The 15,598-nt window shown below is 46.4% G+C and overlaps 3 protein-coding genes across 4 annotated transcripts; 1 reads left to right on the top strand and 2 right to left on the bottom strand.

Annotated features, from left to right (window-relative positions):
• The first annotated feature begins 30 nt into the window (after window positions 1–30).
• Window positions 31–7,463, top strand: LOC105570435. The gene is made up of 9 exons (XM_012027625.1): window positions 31–351; window positions 4,979–5,094; window positions 5,221–5,332; window positions 5,548–5,675; window positions 5,735–5,940; window positions 6,017–6,312; window positions 6,433–6,679; window positions 6,759–6,950; window positions 7,047–7,463. Exons 1-9 carry the CDS (start codon window positions 303–305, stop codon window positions 7,147–7,149), a joined length of 1,449 nt encoding a protein of 482 aa, XP_011883015.1. The 5' UTR covers window positions 31–302; the 3' UTR covers window positions 7,150–7,463.
• LOC105570436 (NADH dehydrogenase [ubiquinone] 1 subunit C2) lies at window positions 7,462–9,034 on the bottom strand. The gene is made up of 3 exons (XM_012027626.1): window positions 8,653–9,034; window positions 8,034–8,177; window positions 7,462–7,772 (listed from the first exon to the last, which is right to left on the bottom strand). Exons 1-3 carry the CDS (start codon window positions 8,840–8,842, stop codon window positions 7,723–7,725), a joined length of 384 nt encoding a protein of 127 aa, XP_011883016.1. The 5' UTR covers window positions 8,843–9,034; the 3' UTR covers window positions 7,462–7,722.
• A 403-nt stretch (window positions 9,035–9,437) lies between these two features.
• On the bottom strand, window positions 9,438–14,483 carry LOC105570433 (transmembrane protein 62-like). 2 transcript variants are annotated; one of them, XM_012027624.1, is made up of 14 exons: window positions 14,396–14,483; window positions 14,025–14,245; window positions 13,807–13,918; window positions 13,582–13,719; window positions 13,162–13,488; window positions 12,937–13,069; window positions 12,398–12,553; window positions 12,163–12,310; window positions 11,925–12,047; window positions 11,763–11,844; window positions 11,560–11,691; window positions 11,323–11,497; window positions 11,025–11,246; window positions 9,438–10,959 (listed from the first exon to the last, which is right to left on the bottom strand). In XM_012027624.1, the coding sequence occupies exons 2-14, from the start codon at window positions 14,223–14,225 to the stop codon at window positions 10,899–10,901; spliced, it is 2,010 nt and encodes a 669-aa protein (XP_011883014.1). In that variant the 5' UTR covers window positions 14,226–14,245; window positions 14,396–14,483; the 3' UTR covers window positions 9,438–10,898. The 2 variants fall into 2 exon arrangements, with proteins under 2 accessions (XP_011883014.1, XP_011883013.1); XM_012027623.1 differs by having other exon boundaries at window positions 14,025–14,429.
• Between the last annotated feature and the right edge of the window lie 1,115 nt (window positions 14,484–15,598).

Below are 15,598 nucleotides of genomic sequence, written 5' to 3'. Positions count from 1 at the left end.
TCTCGTCGGCTCGCCGCGACGGCGGGCCGCCGCGCCGCGCCGCGCCGCGCCGGTAGAAAGTGGTCAGCCAATGAGCTGAGAACGGTTCCTGGGCCGGCCAGTTCCCGAGAAGCGGCGGCGACCGGCAGTGTCGCGGCAGCGGATCAGCCCGGTGGATCGGTCGCTCGGTCGGTCAGCTGATGATACGTCGCCGTGGTCGCGGTGATCGCACGAGCTGAACGAGCCCACGCGAAGGGAACTCGCGGGAACACGCGACTGCCAGCCCAGAGTACGCGGAGACACACACGCGCGCGCGCGGAACGATGAGGCTCCAGGACGCGGTGCTGCTCTGTGCCGTCTTGATCGTCGCAGGTAGGCGCGCCCTCGCTATTTTCGCCACCCGTCCACCTTTCTCTCCGCCAAACGTTCTTCCCTGCCCCGAAAGTTCGGAGCGCGCGCGTCCGCGCGGGAGAGCCGGGGGGGGAAGCGGAGGAGATCGTTTAGAATTCTCGCGCGAGACTTCCCCGGCCGCCGCTCTCTTGTTCCGCGCAATAAAAATCGCCATAGAGATCCCTCGGTCTCGTTTCCTGGAAATTGCGAAATTCCGAGATCGAATCTCTATCGATTCCCAATTGCCCGAGTCCCTCTTTCCGCTCTCACCCGCATTGCTCGGCGTATCGTACCGTATCCACGATTATCGAGATGGATAAGAGTTACTTTCCAAAAATTACGACATCCAGTCGTCTAACATTGAGTTCCTAAGGCATGCGTGTCGGCTCGATAGTCCGGCCTCCGCCGCCTCGCTGTTCCTACGACGGACCAGTTCTAGAGCAGGTCGTCATTGACGTTAATCTTGTCTTTTTTTTTCCCCCTCTGGACCGATCCTTCGCCCGCGGAGCACGTTCCCCGGTTGCGTATCCTTTCCCTGATTCTCTCTTTGTGCTCCTCCTCGTGGCCGTTACTTTTTGATCGGCATGCGTTACGCGCGAGCAAGGAAGTCTGTAATCGTAACGACCCAATGAGTAATTGCATACTAAACAGCTCGCTCTCACAACTCGCATATTCTATATTTGTATATTTACTTTATCACAGAAATAAACATGCTGCATATATGATACTCGTCTAATTGGACACGAAACGCTCGAGCGCGGCGTATCGTCTGCTTAATTGATCCGTTGATCGGTCGGGAGATCCCTCGATCTCTGATCCTCCAGAGAACCTGGCGGGCAAGAGAGCTTTTTTTACAGTCAGTCTGCGCTGAAACGAAAAACCGCTAAAGTCCGGGGGAGGAGCGAGGATTGACCACTGATGCGCTGGTGAATTCGGTACGTTGGCGGTTTCACTCGCGTTTACATAAGATTTGTTTCACGCGCATATGGTGTACCTACTGGTGAGCGAGGGAGCGCACACACGTGTCACCGCACGTGTGCGTGCGTCCGGACGACGGAGGGAAATGTGTTGCACCTGAGAGAACGAAAGAAACGCACGTCGCGAGCGCGACGTCATTGCCAACGTGCGAACTGGTGTGGCACCTTCACTTTCCACTTTACCGCTAAACGGGCCTCCTTGACATCCGACTCGCGAACGCGAGCAGCCTCTCTCGACGGGCTACGGCCGTAACGGCCGTCCCATCTTCTCGCTCGCCGCGAAACTGTCCCGCCCCTGGAAAAAGAGTCACTCGAGATTAAAACGGAGAGGGAGAGAAATTCGCAAAGGTTTACCGACAGATTGTACAAGTTCGTTACTTTGAGCTCACCTCTCTCGAGTCGAATCGTTTAGAATGCAGACGTCCGTCGCTGTATCAGGAAGTCCAGCGAAAGTCAGGTCGCCAATTCCGCGGCATTGCCGGGCTTTAATCGCCGAGCGATCGAGTTACGCGCGTCGGGTGTTTCCACATGCAATTTCCGATTTCCTGCACTGTATCGGGAAAGCATTATTACCTCGTTTGCGCCTTACGTTTAGGAATCGTCGAAGAGTGCAATTATCTTGCCCTGAGGTCGATTACCACGGATGCGGGTGGCTCTCGAGGATAATTGCACAAATCGAGAGACTCCCCAGTGAGAAATGATTCGCCGATCGATGTCAAAACGATGTCGAATCGACATCGATACCGTCAAATTGACGTCGATTCGACATCGTTTCGACATCGATCGACGAATCATTTCTCACTGGGTCAGGCCGGTATTCACAGTCGGATCTTTTGTTCAAGTCTTAAGATCATCTTTAGATACTTCGTAGCCAGTAAAATGTTCTGCACAGCATCTTTAGATAAATTCAAGACGCCCTAGTAGCACAGTGCATTGGCTAAACTTTGGTCCAATGCTGCAGTTATATTAGAAATGCAACGGCCGATATTGTCCACCGTAAAGCCAATATTGGCCATGGAACAAATGTAAATATCGCACGATAATAATATTAGATTCCTATTGGAAGTGCATTGGCCAATATTTAACAACGTAACAAGAATATTGGTCTAATATTGATACAATGTTAAACCAATATTGACAGATAGACATATTGGCTAAATAAGAGAAGGCGTCCAGCTTACAATATTGAACCAATATTGGAAATACTAGATTTACATTATTTCCTAATACTGCGCCAATGTATTGTGCTCCCAGGGCGGTCTTGAATATAAGACCTGATAAGATCTATGAATACCAGCCATTTGTAAGAGAATGTGGCGTAATCTCACTTCTCGATCGCATCACGGTATCGCGAGCAGACGGGACGGGAGGAAAAGATGTGCTACGCATTATAAGGTCACTGGGAAGAATCTTCGTGGGCGCTACTTTCTCTCGCGGGCGCTACGCACCATTTTTCATACCTTCGTATCTCCACGTCGCCGTCGTACAATTTCTCTCGTTGTACTCGTCTCGCGTCGCCCGTACCGCCGCGTCCCAGCCGATCCAAATCTCAATGTTAAGTTCGTCAATTAAAACGCCAGCTTAAGTTTTATCACTAACAATAAGAGAAACGCCGCACGCGAGACATTTAAGGAACCTTGAGAGCCCCATTACGCAGGCATAACGTCGACTCAAGCATATCTGTTATTTATCGCCGCGAATGGGCGCGCGTTATGAGTTTCGCAAAACTTGTGCAACTCTTGCGCGCGTCTGGAATAGCCGAGGAGCTCTTCCGGCACTTAGAGATTCTTCACGCGTTCCGTGTAAATCGATTGCATGCACGCTTCGCTGAACAGCTAAATAACGGTGCGCCGCGGTGTTGGACCGGCGCGGGTTTAACGAGCTCCAACTCTTACGCGTCCGTTCCGCGAATAGACGTAAGAGTTTGAATTCTCGTTAAACTCGCGCTAGACGCGATGCACCGTTATTCAGCTAGTCAAGCATCTCCAAGAGTCGGAAAAATTCCCATCGCGGTAACAATTAGGTGTGCATCTTCGGGTAGGCACTAACGAGGCGCCGCGCGATGACTTTTGGGCGAGAACCAGACCAGGGATCGCAGACCTGGGACCTTTCTCGCCGGGCGTTTGTTTTTAGGCCCGATTGCAACAACGTCGCTTAACTTTACTCTTTATCTATCGATAAAAGTGCCTTTTCAGTCAGTGAGGATCCTCCAAAACCAATTTTAGCGACGAAAGAGGATTCAAAGCATGGGTCTTTGTCTCTTTCCAAGGGAAACAGAAAGAGACGAGGAGTGAATTAAGCTAAAGTTATACGTGCGTTGGTGCAACTCCGGGCCTTACTGAACCGTCCAGGTCCGATACTTTTCTCGCCTGTCCACTCTATTTCACCGAATAAAATAGGGAGTGATACGCTAACGGCGCGACTTCGGAGCGATGCTTGGTATTCCACTCGAATCCGGATTAATATCAAGCGCTGAAGATATTATTAGCGCGCTGGCATTTCGCGCGCGCGCGCGCGTGTGTGTGTCTGAATAGTGGATTAACATTCTATCGGTTTAACGCCTCGCAGAGATTTCTATCTGACGCAGCTGCTGAAATTTCCGCGTTTAAAGACGCGACGATGGAACCGCGCGGGACCGATTCCCAGATACGCCGACGCTTGGGAATTCGTTTACACTTGGTATATGCTAATGCGACTCTGCCTCGTCTTCTTAATCGTCCACGTTTCACCGAAAGAGCCGCATAAACGCTCGTTCGCGCGCACTCACGTGTCCAAACATATCGGAATGCCCGCAATCACGTTTCTCGCTTTCTCAAACTTCTCTCTTGGAATTTCTCCCGCCCATATTTTCTACGCGCGTCCGACGCTCTCCGTGCACGCGCGAGAGGCGTCATCCTCTCTTCCCTGTCCTGTTGACGTAACACAAATGACAAATATTAGTCGGCCGTACACGAGAAAATGGGTGGAATCTCGCGACTTTTTACGGAGGAGAGCTCAACGCTCTCGATACGTTCTACGCGTTGCGTGAAAGATTAGATTTTACTGTACGCTACCAGCCTGTCCATTCATTCAAGTCACCGTCCCTGCCGGGCTGTAATCGCGCGCGGCTCGGCACGTAACAACGCTTGACGGAAAGAACGCAGTAAAAGTAGAACGTATAGGCACTTGATAGCCAGCAGTCAGCCGGCCTCATTCGGAATATAAAAGCGTAAATACACTGCTCGGGCGTAAACGTGTCTCGAGTAAGCGATCCCCAACCTTGACATTTTCCCGGTTTAGCGGCTTTCGAGCAGTATATCATCTGTGCGACCGCACGCGATCCTCTCCTGGAAACGAGTCAAAACGTCGGGGTCTTTTGTAATCGCCCCGGGCGAGCGATCCTCCTCGCGGACGAGCGTTAAAAATGAGAACATATATATGGATTCCAGTTCTCGCGTAGGATTCTACAGTTCATTACGGAACGCTCGTCGCTTTCATGAGGGCGGGAAAAAGGAGAGAGAGAGAGAAAGAGAGAAATCCTTTCCCACGGCGTATTTGTGCGCATACGAAGCGCGTCCGTGCATATTTTCTGCACATCAATGGAGAGCACCGTTTACCTCTTGTGTATCGCGCGCTTTCTTTTATCTCCCCAGTGCATTGCCAAAAGAACAAAAAGGACGAGGACAAGAAAGACGAGGAGTTCAGGTGTCCGGAGGGCCAGGGCAACGGTAACTTCGCCGATCCGGCAACCTGCAGGAGGTTTTACCAGGTAATTCATACATTGTTGTTAATGTACAAGGTAATAATTAGCACATTGCTCCGATTACTTTTACTTACCAGTCGACTCTCGATTATTCGCCCCGTGATTGTACGTTCGCACTTTGTTTTCCGAAAGTGCGTCGATGGATACCCCTACTTGAACCGGTGTCCGTCGGGCTTGCACTTCGACGACATCAGCAAGTTCTGTACCTTCAGGAACGAGGCGCGATGCGGACCCATCGAGGCCAGTAAGAGCGAATACCTTTACTTTACATTGACCATTTGATTTTACAAAACCAACGGGGATAAGATCTGGAGAGGCAACCGTAGGTCTTGAAAAAGTTATCCTTCCAACGATGCAGTCACTTTTGAGCTCGCTCTTCTTCTTCTTCCTTCATTCAAAATATATAATTTCTCGCAAGAATCGTGCGCAATTTTCACGACTCAGACTTTTAATTTCTAGCGCCAGCACCAATCACCGAGCCGCCGACGGATCTGGCCGAGCGCTGCGACACGTCGGAATGCCAGCTGCCGTACTGCTTCTGTTCCAGAGACGGCACGATCATTCCCGGTGGTCTGCATCCGGAGGAGGTAAAGACCTGACCGCAATGATCTGTTTCGAATAGATACAACGATTTGAATGATTCCAGACGCCGCAAATGATCATAATGACATTCGATGGTGCGATAAATCACAATAACTTCGATCACTACCAAAAAATATTCACCCAAGATCGCCTGAATCCCAACAACTGTCCGTTGAGGGGCACGTTCTTCATCTCTCACGAGTACTGCAACTACAACATGGTCCAGAGCCTGGCGCACGACGGTCACGAGATTGCGACCGAGACGATCTCGTGAGTAACAGCGGCGAGCACCCGGGGGGGGCGGCGTCAGGAATCGTTTCGCTGACGAGGGCAAAAATGTTTTCAGACTCCAGAAGGGCCTGGAGGACAAGGGTTACGAGGAGTGGGTCGGCGAGATGATCGGAATGCGCGAGATACTCAAGCACTTCAGCAACATCTCGACCGGCGAGGTGGTCGGTATGCGGGCGCCTTACCTGAAGCCCGGCCGCAACACTCAGTACAAGGTGCTCGAGGACTTTGGATATATATACGATAGTAGCATAGGAATCTCGCCGCTCAAGGTGCCGATCTGGCCGTACACGCTCGATTACAAGATCCCGCACGAGTGTAAAGCGGGTACCTGCCCTACGAAGTCGTTCCAAGGTAACAGGATTCGTAGCGAAGAGCCTAGTCTCGTCTGTACAACATAAAAATTGCAATACAATAAATACCGTGTCGGATGTGGATATCAATTTTTAAAGAAACGTTTATCCGCTATCGCAGGCATCTGGGAGTTACCCCTGAATGCACATTACGTGGAGAGTTACGAGGGTGGACACTGCCCTTACTTGGACCAATGCGTTCTTCACAATCACGATCCCGAGGAAGTGTTCGATTGGCTGCAGGAGGACTTCAACAGATACTACGAGCAGAACAGAGCGCCGTACATGATGCCTTTCCATACCAATTGGTTCCAGATCAAGGAATTGGAGCGCGGTCTGTCGAAATTTCTCGATTGGGTGGTAACGCTGTGAGTCAACGTACATAACGCGCGACGTCCACCGAGAATCTCTTGTATCCATTTGGTAGCAAACACTGAACTTTTGCAGACCTGACGTCTACTTCGTCACCGCCACGCAGGCGTTGACATGGATGACCGATCCAAAGCCGATCAAGGCTCTGCACAACTTCGAAGGGTGGTCGTGCAAGAAGAAAGAGAATCTGCCCGGACCGCCGTGCAACAATCCGCACAAGTGCGCCTTAGACTTCAAGCCTCCCGAATCGAATTTCACAACGACTAGGTAAAAACTGATACAACCGTCGACGTTACAGAATTGTCGAATAGTCGCTAAAGTTTTTAGCCAACTGCCAACTGCATTTATATTAACTGTTACCAGGTACATGGAAACGTGCAGGGAGTGCCCGAACAAGTACCCGTGGTTGGGAGACTCGAAGGGTACAGGGCTGTACAACGATAATTACAATCCTGAAAAGAAATAGGGAGTGTCACTTGAGTGAATTAGACTTAATTTAGCGCAAGCGATTCGCGTTTCGTTGTTATCAAGGTAGATGTCTTGGGTGCGCGCGCGATATAGATCCATTATCGACGCTGCACCCGCGTCAAGCATCTGGCTTTCTAATATTGGAGAAATCTCATGAAATTTTAATTTGTATCCTGAATGCACGAGTCAGTATGCGTGAACTTATACGCCTATCTCCGTATACTCGACGTTCGCATCTAATTAATGTTAAGTGTGTACCGCTCAATCTGAAAGAGAAAATAAAACGTTTTGATGCTACATAAAATCTAAGAAAAAAAAACAATCCGCCTTTTATTTCTAGATAGCAGAGCAGCTTGAAATGATCACCCTTATATATATATACACATTATCTTGTTTATCTTACTTTAAATGGCGTCTTGTTTTCGTTTTAGCCGAAACGCTATATAATTTACACGTGTATTTTTTTAAGTGTATGTACAATATGTCTACATTCATTGCGTCAGAACGCACGTCTGCCCGCACGACTGTCCACAATCGAGATGGTGCAATCACCTCAAACAGTCTTGGAGAACTAACGCACCGGGACCCACTCCTGCAACAGTTGACTGTACTTTACACGCTCTGGAAAAAGAAGACGTTTCAGTCAGAGTAAATATCCTTACGCCCGTTTCTACCAATGCGGATTAACTTTGATCCAGGTTTTAAATTACTTCTCATCATCTTCTAATTCGTAAAACTAGAAGAAGATACAAATTAAGTTGAACCGAGGCTGAAGTTAAACTGCATTGGCAGAAACAGGCGTTAGTTGTGAAGTACACACGCAGTTGGCAGTACAGACAGTTCTCTCAGTTTTAATTTCAAGAAGTGAGAAGAGCACGTTACCTGGCTCGGGAAAGAGTTCCGGGTGTCGTATGATATAATCTCTCAGTTTGGTGTCACGTTCCGCTTGGAAATCGTCAAGAAGCTTCTTCGAGATTTGCGCCACAACATATCCCCCTATCATGAAGAGGACATGCCTCTGTATTCCTAGACACAAAGAATAGCCTCAGTTTGAGATCGTGGGCCAGTAAATGTCGACTTGTTACTCGAAGGCCCACAATTTCAGGTTTAAATTTCGAGTCCGTCGCAAAATTAGAATCAAGTGCCAACTACACTCGCACGGTTCCCGAGGTTCACGGAGTAACATTCGTCATAAAAAATTAAGTAAGTGTAACAAATACTTATCCGAGACTTCCATAACAATTGTAAAATGTTAAGGCCTGTCGTGCACGCTACAATTTAAATGTTAATTATAAATTTTCATAATCGTAAAATGATACCAGTGACCCGGTAACAAGAAATTTAGGGATTAATGACGAGTCGATCGGCGAGGATCCTCTCGCCGCCGCGTGGAGACGCGAGAGAAAGGTATGCGTACGCAAAACGCGACAAGTGTCGCGCGAGTGTCGGCAAAGTCGAGCATCGTGTTACATAACCGCGTGGCGAGGTTAGGTTCACTCACCGGCGTAGAACGGCCTGTTATTAAACATATTCGACAGCGACGGAATGGCAAAGCCGCTCGACACACACACCGCCTCCGGCGCGTACTTTGACATAACACCGGGATCATTATTGGGATCTGGCTTGAGCAACTCCAGAGCCCACTGCACCTCCGGATGTTCGCTCATTTCGTGCGTATGATGCTTGCTCATCTTTCTCCTTTCTTTTAGCAACGAGAACTGTTACTCGGCAACCTCGGCAACCAGGAGCGCGGGTGCTCCACTCTCGGACGTGCCGTGGACCGGCGTAGCGAGAGCGAAAATATCTGCGAAAATTACAGAAATAACAATTGACGCGTTCGAGCCTCGTCGATCGCAGCGACATCTGGTAAAATGTGTGCCGGCTAGCGTCACCTGACGGTACACACGACTCTTTCATTTCCGCCCGCGAAAACAAGCCGATCAAAATAATTGACAGAAATTTATCTTTCTTTTTTAACGGTAATCACTGAGGCTCGGTTTCAGCGATCCAACGATTACTTTACATTCAGCTTAACTCATCCTTCGTCTCTAACTGTCCCCTTGGAAAAAGGAGATAAACAATGGATTAAGCGAACAATGAAAATTAAGTGACGCTGGCGAAACCGGGTCTAGATAATCAACAGAATGAAAGTGGTTTTAAATAGATACAGAATATTACAGAATCGTAGATGCAATACGAGCGAATGTCGTGACAGTAATAAACCATAAAACCAATATTATATTAACATGATTGATCGTGTAAATTTTAGTAGTTCACGCCAACTTCCATTGCAGATTTTTCATTGTACTTTATTGATTGGTATTTAATCTTTGTGAAAATCACCACAGGAGTAAGATGGGAAGTCACACATTCCTCGATTGTACACTAGGCATCACTGACGCCTTTCCACATGAATTTCTGCACGTATCAACACATTCATACATTTTGCATATACATACGTGGAAAATGTATGTGTGCTCTACCTGTTTCTAAATTCACATGGGAAGGCATCAGCGATTCCTAGTGTACAATTATATGCATTTATTACGCAACTTCCAAACACATCACACATAGAGTTTTGTCAGTTGGGTACGTACGTTTACACATCAAGTATGATCCGTACATAATGTTACGTTCAATCGTATTTGGTGGCAACATAATCGCACCTTGATTGAACGATGTTACTTTCAACGGTTTCTTTACCCTACATCGAAGACGGCCGATCCTCTTTAAAAGTGCGACATACAAAATACTCTCCAATCGCCGTTTCTAGGAACGCAGCGACTGGCGTAGCTCGTGCGAAGGGGCCGCGCACCTCGAGCAAAATACACTCTCAAATGTAAAACAGTATTAAACTTCACATCTAATATGTATATCTCTCTCTAACATTTTTGTAATGTGCTACGATGAAAATATATCGCTAAATCTATTGAGATTGTTTTCAGACATATCTACAGTGTGTTGTAGAGGAAAGGGTACACAGTACGAATCTCAAATACGGAGAAGTAGAAAAATTATTACAAGGAAGTGATCAGAAAGTTCGATTAAAAATTCCAGGCGAGAGCGCTAAAGTTACAATACACAGCCCTGCCTCCTAAAACTCCGTCGATTAAATCGAAAAGTATCACAATTCTGCCATTCAAATACATTCATCTCAAATATCGTAACTCCGCTGTTAAAGAGACAAAGCATACAGATGAAACGAAACAATGGCAACATCTACGATACATAAACATTCACCTCCGTGACTTTCTAATCCGGGTTCTCTTTGTAGAGAGAATAAAAGCATTCTGTTAATAGAACTCGCCGAGTTAAATCACAAACAATACGGAAGCAGCAAATAATAACGCAAATCTTATGAATAGTAATTATCACATGGCACCGTATGCGTCGCAAGCGTATCACAGCTTAAAATTAGTAAGTAAACTTTTAAAGCGTGACTCGACGATAATACGATCATACGAATACATTACAAAATAATTGAGTGTAACATGAAACACTTACCGAACAAGCACAAAATGCAAACGATATTTACAAGAGTCTCTCTCTTAATACGACATAGAAAAATAATTCGATTATCTTTCATAACCAATTTCTTTTTAATGTAGTTGGCTTCCGCGTATCACGATAGGTCTATATAAAATATCAGTTCTAATAGAGTACCCTAAAACTTCTCTCTGTAAACCTATTAGTAATCGCCCCAATGAAACATTGCCAATTTCTAATTGTGTTATTTTACTACTTTTTTTATCGACTCGAATTGTTATTATCAATCGTTCCATTGGGATACCACACGGATGCGGCAGACCTGAAAAAAAAAATAGAATGATTACGATGTGCTGGATACACCATGACGCAAGTATTGATACAAACCTCAAGCACGAGACCGGCATCTTTTCAATATAATAGGACAATGCTATTGCTACCAAAATACTTCCCGTTCGCAACGGGCATAATAAGACTGCCATTATACCATACTCCAGATACAAGAAAACGGTCAGGAGGAGTTGCACCGGGAGCAAGACCGTAACTGGATAAAATCGACAGGCTCTATGGAACTTGGACGAGACTCGTGAGTATTCGGCATCCTGTAATCTGAAGTGCGGGAAATTAATAAGCTTAACATTCGTATTTGCCGTCCTGGCAACGTTATCATTGCTGGACCACGCACCTACAGTCAACGTGGTGTGCTAAAATCAGTGTAAGAGGCATGTGGAAACTTATTAGCTGCGAGAATCCGTAAGCGTAAGTTAAGCCGCCTGGTAAATACATGTTTCCGACGAATGTGCCCCACACAAAGATCACGCCTATGTGACCCTCAATTATCTCTCCTATGGTCCACGGGCCTTGAATCGATTCGTCAGATTAATTTCAGAAGTCTGCCCGGTGTACCTACTTGCACGCTTACCGATTGCGAAGCATATCGTGTACGACATCAGTCCGAAAAATACTCTGTCGACGGAGGATAGCACCCACAACTTCCTCAGCCACAAATGAAAGAAATTCAGACGGCGTCGCCGCGGTAATTCTATTCGTCTATCTGAATCACGAGCGGTAACACTTTATTATAGGATATAAACAAGGATGTACATAAATTTTACTGGTGCTTACTCTTGTAATGCGTATGAACAAATCGAAGGAAGCACAGCGGGAAGATTGACAATGCCAGTGCAACGATGTACAGGAATTGAATCTAAGCGACGATAACATTGAATTATTGCATATATCACTGTGCAAAAATTTACTTAGACGCAGTGACTTGTTTTAACTTACGACATAAACTGCGTTAAACAACAGCAGTAATTTGGGAAGGATAGAAGTGGATAACCACGATCCGTCGAGAGCGAAAGAGTGCGAAACGACTTTCTGTCTATCTTGACTGTCAACTACACGTACCTGAAATTTATATAAAATATATAAGTTTGACTTGCAGAAACGCGAAATGTGTACGTGTTTCAAGCCAGTACGTTAATTAACTTTGGCAAGTGTTCGTTGAAAGTATTTACTAAACTGTTATCTGATGGATACCCTCCTTGTACCTCGTCGAGTTCCACGGCAATGCATAGAGAGGTCCGTCCACGTGGTCGCATTTTTCCCAAATGTCATTGTCCAATTGAACCTCGACAGTTTTCAATGGAGCCGTAGAAAACGCCAGTACTCTGCAACAAGCAGCTTGCAAAGTTGAATTTTGCAAACCAAATAGATTCACAAATAAAGATTACGAGCGCCAATGAGAATGTCGTCACCTGACATGCGTGGATCTGACGATGGTGTCCAAATTTTCTTTTTGCGGCATCATAAATAGTACGTTTTTTGGATTGGTGATTAACGCTACGGGCCAATCACCGTGCTGTATGTCAATGAATGAGAATTGGCCATGATCTATTGCCGCGAGGCGATACCTGAAAAAGAGACTCGAGTCAGATGATTTCTAAACTAAATTAAGCACCGATAAATATTTACGGAATATCATGTACAGTTGTATTTAATAAATGTGCTGATAGAGCAAAAGAATATTTATATGACAAACAGAAAAACAAGCAAAGTGCTCTTAGTTTCACTTGGATTTCAGAAGAGAATATAAATTTTACTTATATACCATCATTCGCTGCAACTAAAATTAACACACACTTTTCTATGCCGTATTCATAAGAACTGTCCTCGTCCTGAGCAGAGAATTCTTTCTCATGTTTAAAGCCTAGTGATGCGTTATAGAATACAAAATCAACGAATGAAATTATGCACGAGCAACTGTCCTTCTCGAATATTACGAAAGTTGTCTTACATTCTGTTGTGCTTCCAATCCGCCAGTTCCAGCTCGAGGAAGCCCGACTTTTGTAACGCGTACATGTTGGGTACCATACTGCCAAACGTGTGATAGTGGCCACACAGATACACCATATTTTCTCTGTGATTACCTTTTAACGTACAACACATCGTATAATCGCACGTAAACCCAACACGAATGTAATGTCTCCGTAAGAGAGAGATACGCTGTAGTTCACCTCACCTAAGATACTCAAGATATTTGTATCGGCTCGCGATATTATGCTCGACGTAGGATAATGACCGAACACGATTGCGTGAGCAGCGTTGCTCTCCTTCGACTGGTTAACCAACTGTCGTATCCTGTCAATCTCGTCTTGGTCTAAAATACCGATGAAATTGAATGGCCTCTTGGGGCCCGGTTTCAAGCACGCGTCAATCGCGATGAAGGAGATCGTTTCGAGGCCAGCGTTGACATTGTACATGTAAGATCGGGGATGCCTCTTCCCCTGAATAGAGTAGTGCGTGTAATAGTTGTTTTTGGAGTCGAAATTGATGATGTCGAAGTTATCTGAAAAAGTGCATTGACAAGTTTTCAACAGGCGACATTTACGCGAGCGCAAATATGCGGGTATGCAGTACAGAGTGGGTGTCCCCCCCTCACCGTGATTCCCCCTGACGTCCAGCCACAGGGTTTTCTTGCTGGCATTAGTCTCGTCTATTATGTGTCTGTATCTCCGCCATTCCTGGTGCTGTTGCTTCGAACCGACCGCGTTTTCAGCTATGGCATCAGTCAGGTCCCCTATCCAGAGCAAAGCATCCCATTAATCTAATTTCTCCGATCAAGTATGCGGCACACATCTCTCGCATGTATGAAATACAAGGTTACCCGAGGCGAGAACAACTCTAGGCTGGATAGAATTCACCGTCACGTTGCAAAACTCTTTGAACTCCTCTATTCTGAGTGGATCCCTGAAGATACTTATATGTATGTCGGTTATCTGAAAGTATAAAAGAACAACCGTCGTGAAACACGTGTATATCTAAGGTACAGTCCTAGCTCGCATCGTGTTGTCGGTTATCCCAGATGCCAAGCGTTGAACGCACCTGTAGGAACCAGATCAGGTGGTTGCTCGAATCTTCCATGCTGTAGTACTTTGGTGGGGGCTGCGCCTCCCCGTTGCCGTCCGCCAGGGTCTCGTCCGGAAGGTGAGGGTCGATGCTGATGAAGTCAACTATATTGGCCACCAGGATGGCGAATATCAGTATCAGGACCAGGAGGACGACGGTGGACTTGGTTATCTTCATCGCGACGACGGCGCTCGGTGCTGTCGGGAGGAAAATTCAGTAAGGTCCGGCCGTCCTCACCGCCGCCGCTCGTTCGCACACGAAATTCGACGTCGTCTGCCCGGTTGACAGCGTGGGAAGACGACGTCGAGCGACTCGCCGCTTCGCCCCTCTTTTGGCCACCAACTTACCTGTATCGAGTGTCAATACACACAAGCGCACACGCGCGTGTACACCACACACATGCAGCGAAACTGTACACAGGTGAGAAAACACACACACACACACACACACGCGTTGTATTTTTTCGTAGCGACTTCGACGTTGGCAGCGCCGAAACCAGGTTAAAGCCTATCACACAATGCCAGGCAACAGGCAATAGGAACAGGGAATAGAATTTTTGACGCGTTGGATTCGTCGAAAATTTTCTTCCAACCAATCCAACGCGTCAGAAATTCTATTCCCTGTTCCTGTTGCCTGTTGCCTGACATTGTGTCATAGGCTTAAGGGTCGATTCTTCAAGTTTTGTGCCTTAACTTCTGAATTGTAAATCTTCAGGAATTCGTAGAGAAATGAGAACGATTAGGGAAGTCGCGTGCAACCATATTGCATTTCTGACCGACACTTCAAGACGAACTTGCGGCTGATTCTTCAACGTTCACTTTTCTAAATTTTGTAAAATTCTCTACGAATTTATGTTCACCTCCGTACTATCCGAGAGATCTGAAATTTTACACGAAAAATGCATAGAGTATTAATGTTCACTAAATAATTATTGTTTCTGCATCGTTATTTTAAGATTAAGTACAAGATTAAGTGCGCCAAGACCCTCAGCTGTTTAAAAAAAACTTGCTAAAAATACACGGTTTCCTTTCGACTCATTTACCACCTTTGAACACCGCGGTTAATTTCGCCATGTTCAAACCAGCTGGCAGCTAACTTCACGAGGAGGCATAGGATGTGTTCGAAAATGGATTTAGTTACTGCCAGTGAAAACAGTATAGTTGGTAGCAATGAAAATTACTGGTGCTGCGTTTTTCGCACGCCAGTAAAGTCAGTAAAGCCCGCTGCAGACGATGCTATTTTTCCTGCTGGATTGCTTGCGATTTAGTAAATTACTATCATTGCACCACTCAGCATTCAGGATTCCTAGTAATTTACTAAATTGCAAGCAATCCAGCAGGAAAAATAGCATCGTCTGCAGCGGGCTTAAGGCTGGGTCTACATTGGATGTCGTAAGTCGTGTCGGAAGAAATTGACCAATCACAGTTCATTACACGACTTACGACATCCAATGTAGACCCAGCCTAAAGCCCGCTGCAGACGATGCTATTTTTCCTGCTGGATTGCTTGCAATTTAAGCCCGCTGCAGACGATGCTATTTTTCCTGCTGG

The sequence above is a fragment of the Vollenhovia emeryi genome, unplaced genomic scaffold (genome assembly GCF_000949405.1).
Source record: "Vollenhovia emeryi isolate VEMERY1.0 unplaced genomic scaffold, V.emery_V1.0 DF939120.1, whole genome shotgun sequence".
Taxonomy (NCBI): domain Eukaryota; kingdom Metazoa; phylum Arthropoda; class Insecta; order Hymenoptera; family Formicidae; genus Vollenhovia; species Vollenhovia emeryi.
Note: the sequence above shows the minus strand (reverse complement) of the source record. Positions and strands in the feature narration are given on the sequence as shown.

Coding starts and splice junctions, on each gene's coding strand:
- LOC105570435 (XM_012027625.1), top strand. CDS start 303: ATGAGGCTCCAGGACGCGGTGCTGCTCTGTGCCGTCTTGATCGTCGCA. Junction 5,676..5,734: donor GTGGTCTGCATCCGGAGGAG/GTAAAGACCTGA, acceptor GAATGATTCCAG/ACGCCGCAAATGATCATAAT. Junction 6,680..6,758: donor CTCGATTGGGTGGTAACGCT/GTGAGTCAACGT, acceptor GAACTTTTGCAG/ACCTGACGTCTACTTCGTCA.
- LOC105570436 (XM_012027626.1), bottom strand. CDS start 8,842: ATGAGCAAGCATCATACGCACGAAATGAGCGAACATCCGGAGGTGCAG. Junction 8,178..8,652: donor TAACAGGCCGTTCTACGCCG/GTGAGTGAACCT, acceptor CTTTGTGTCTAG/GAATACAGAGGCATGTCCTC. Junction 7,773..8,033: donor GGAACTCTTTCCCGAGCCAG/GTAACGTGCTCT, acceptor TTCTTTTTCCAG/AGCGTGTAAAGTACAGTCAA.
- LOC105570433 (XM_012027624.1), bottom strand. CDS start 14,225: ATGAAGATAACCAAGTCCACCGTCGTCCTCCTGGTCCTGATACTGATA. Junction 13,919..14,024: donor ACCTGATCTGGTTCCTACAG/GTGCGTTCAACG, acceptor TTATACTTTCAG/ATAACCGACATACATATAAG. Junction 13,489..13,581: donor GGACGTCAGGGGGAATCACG/GTGAGGGGGGGA, acceptor GCACTTTTTCAG/ATAACTTCGACATCATCAAT.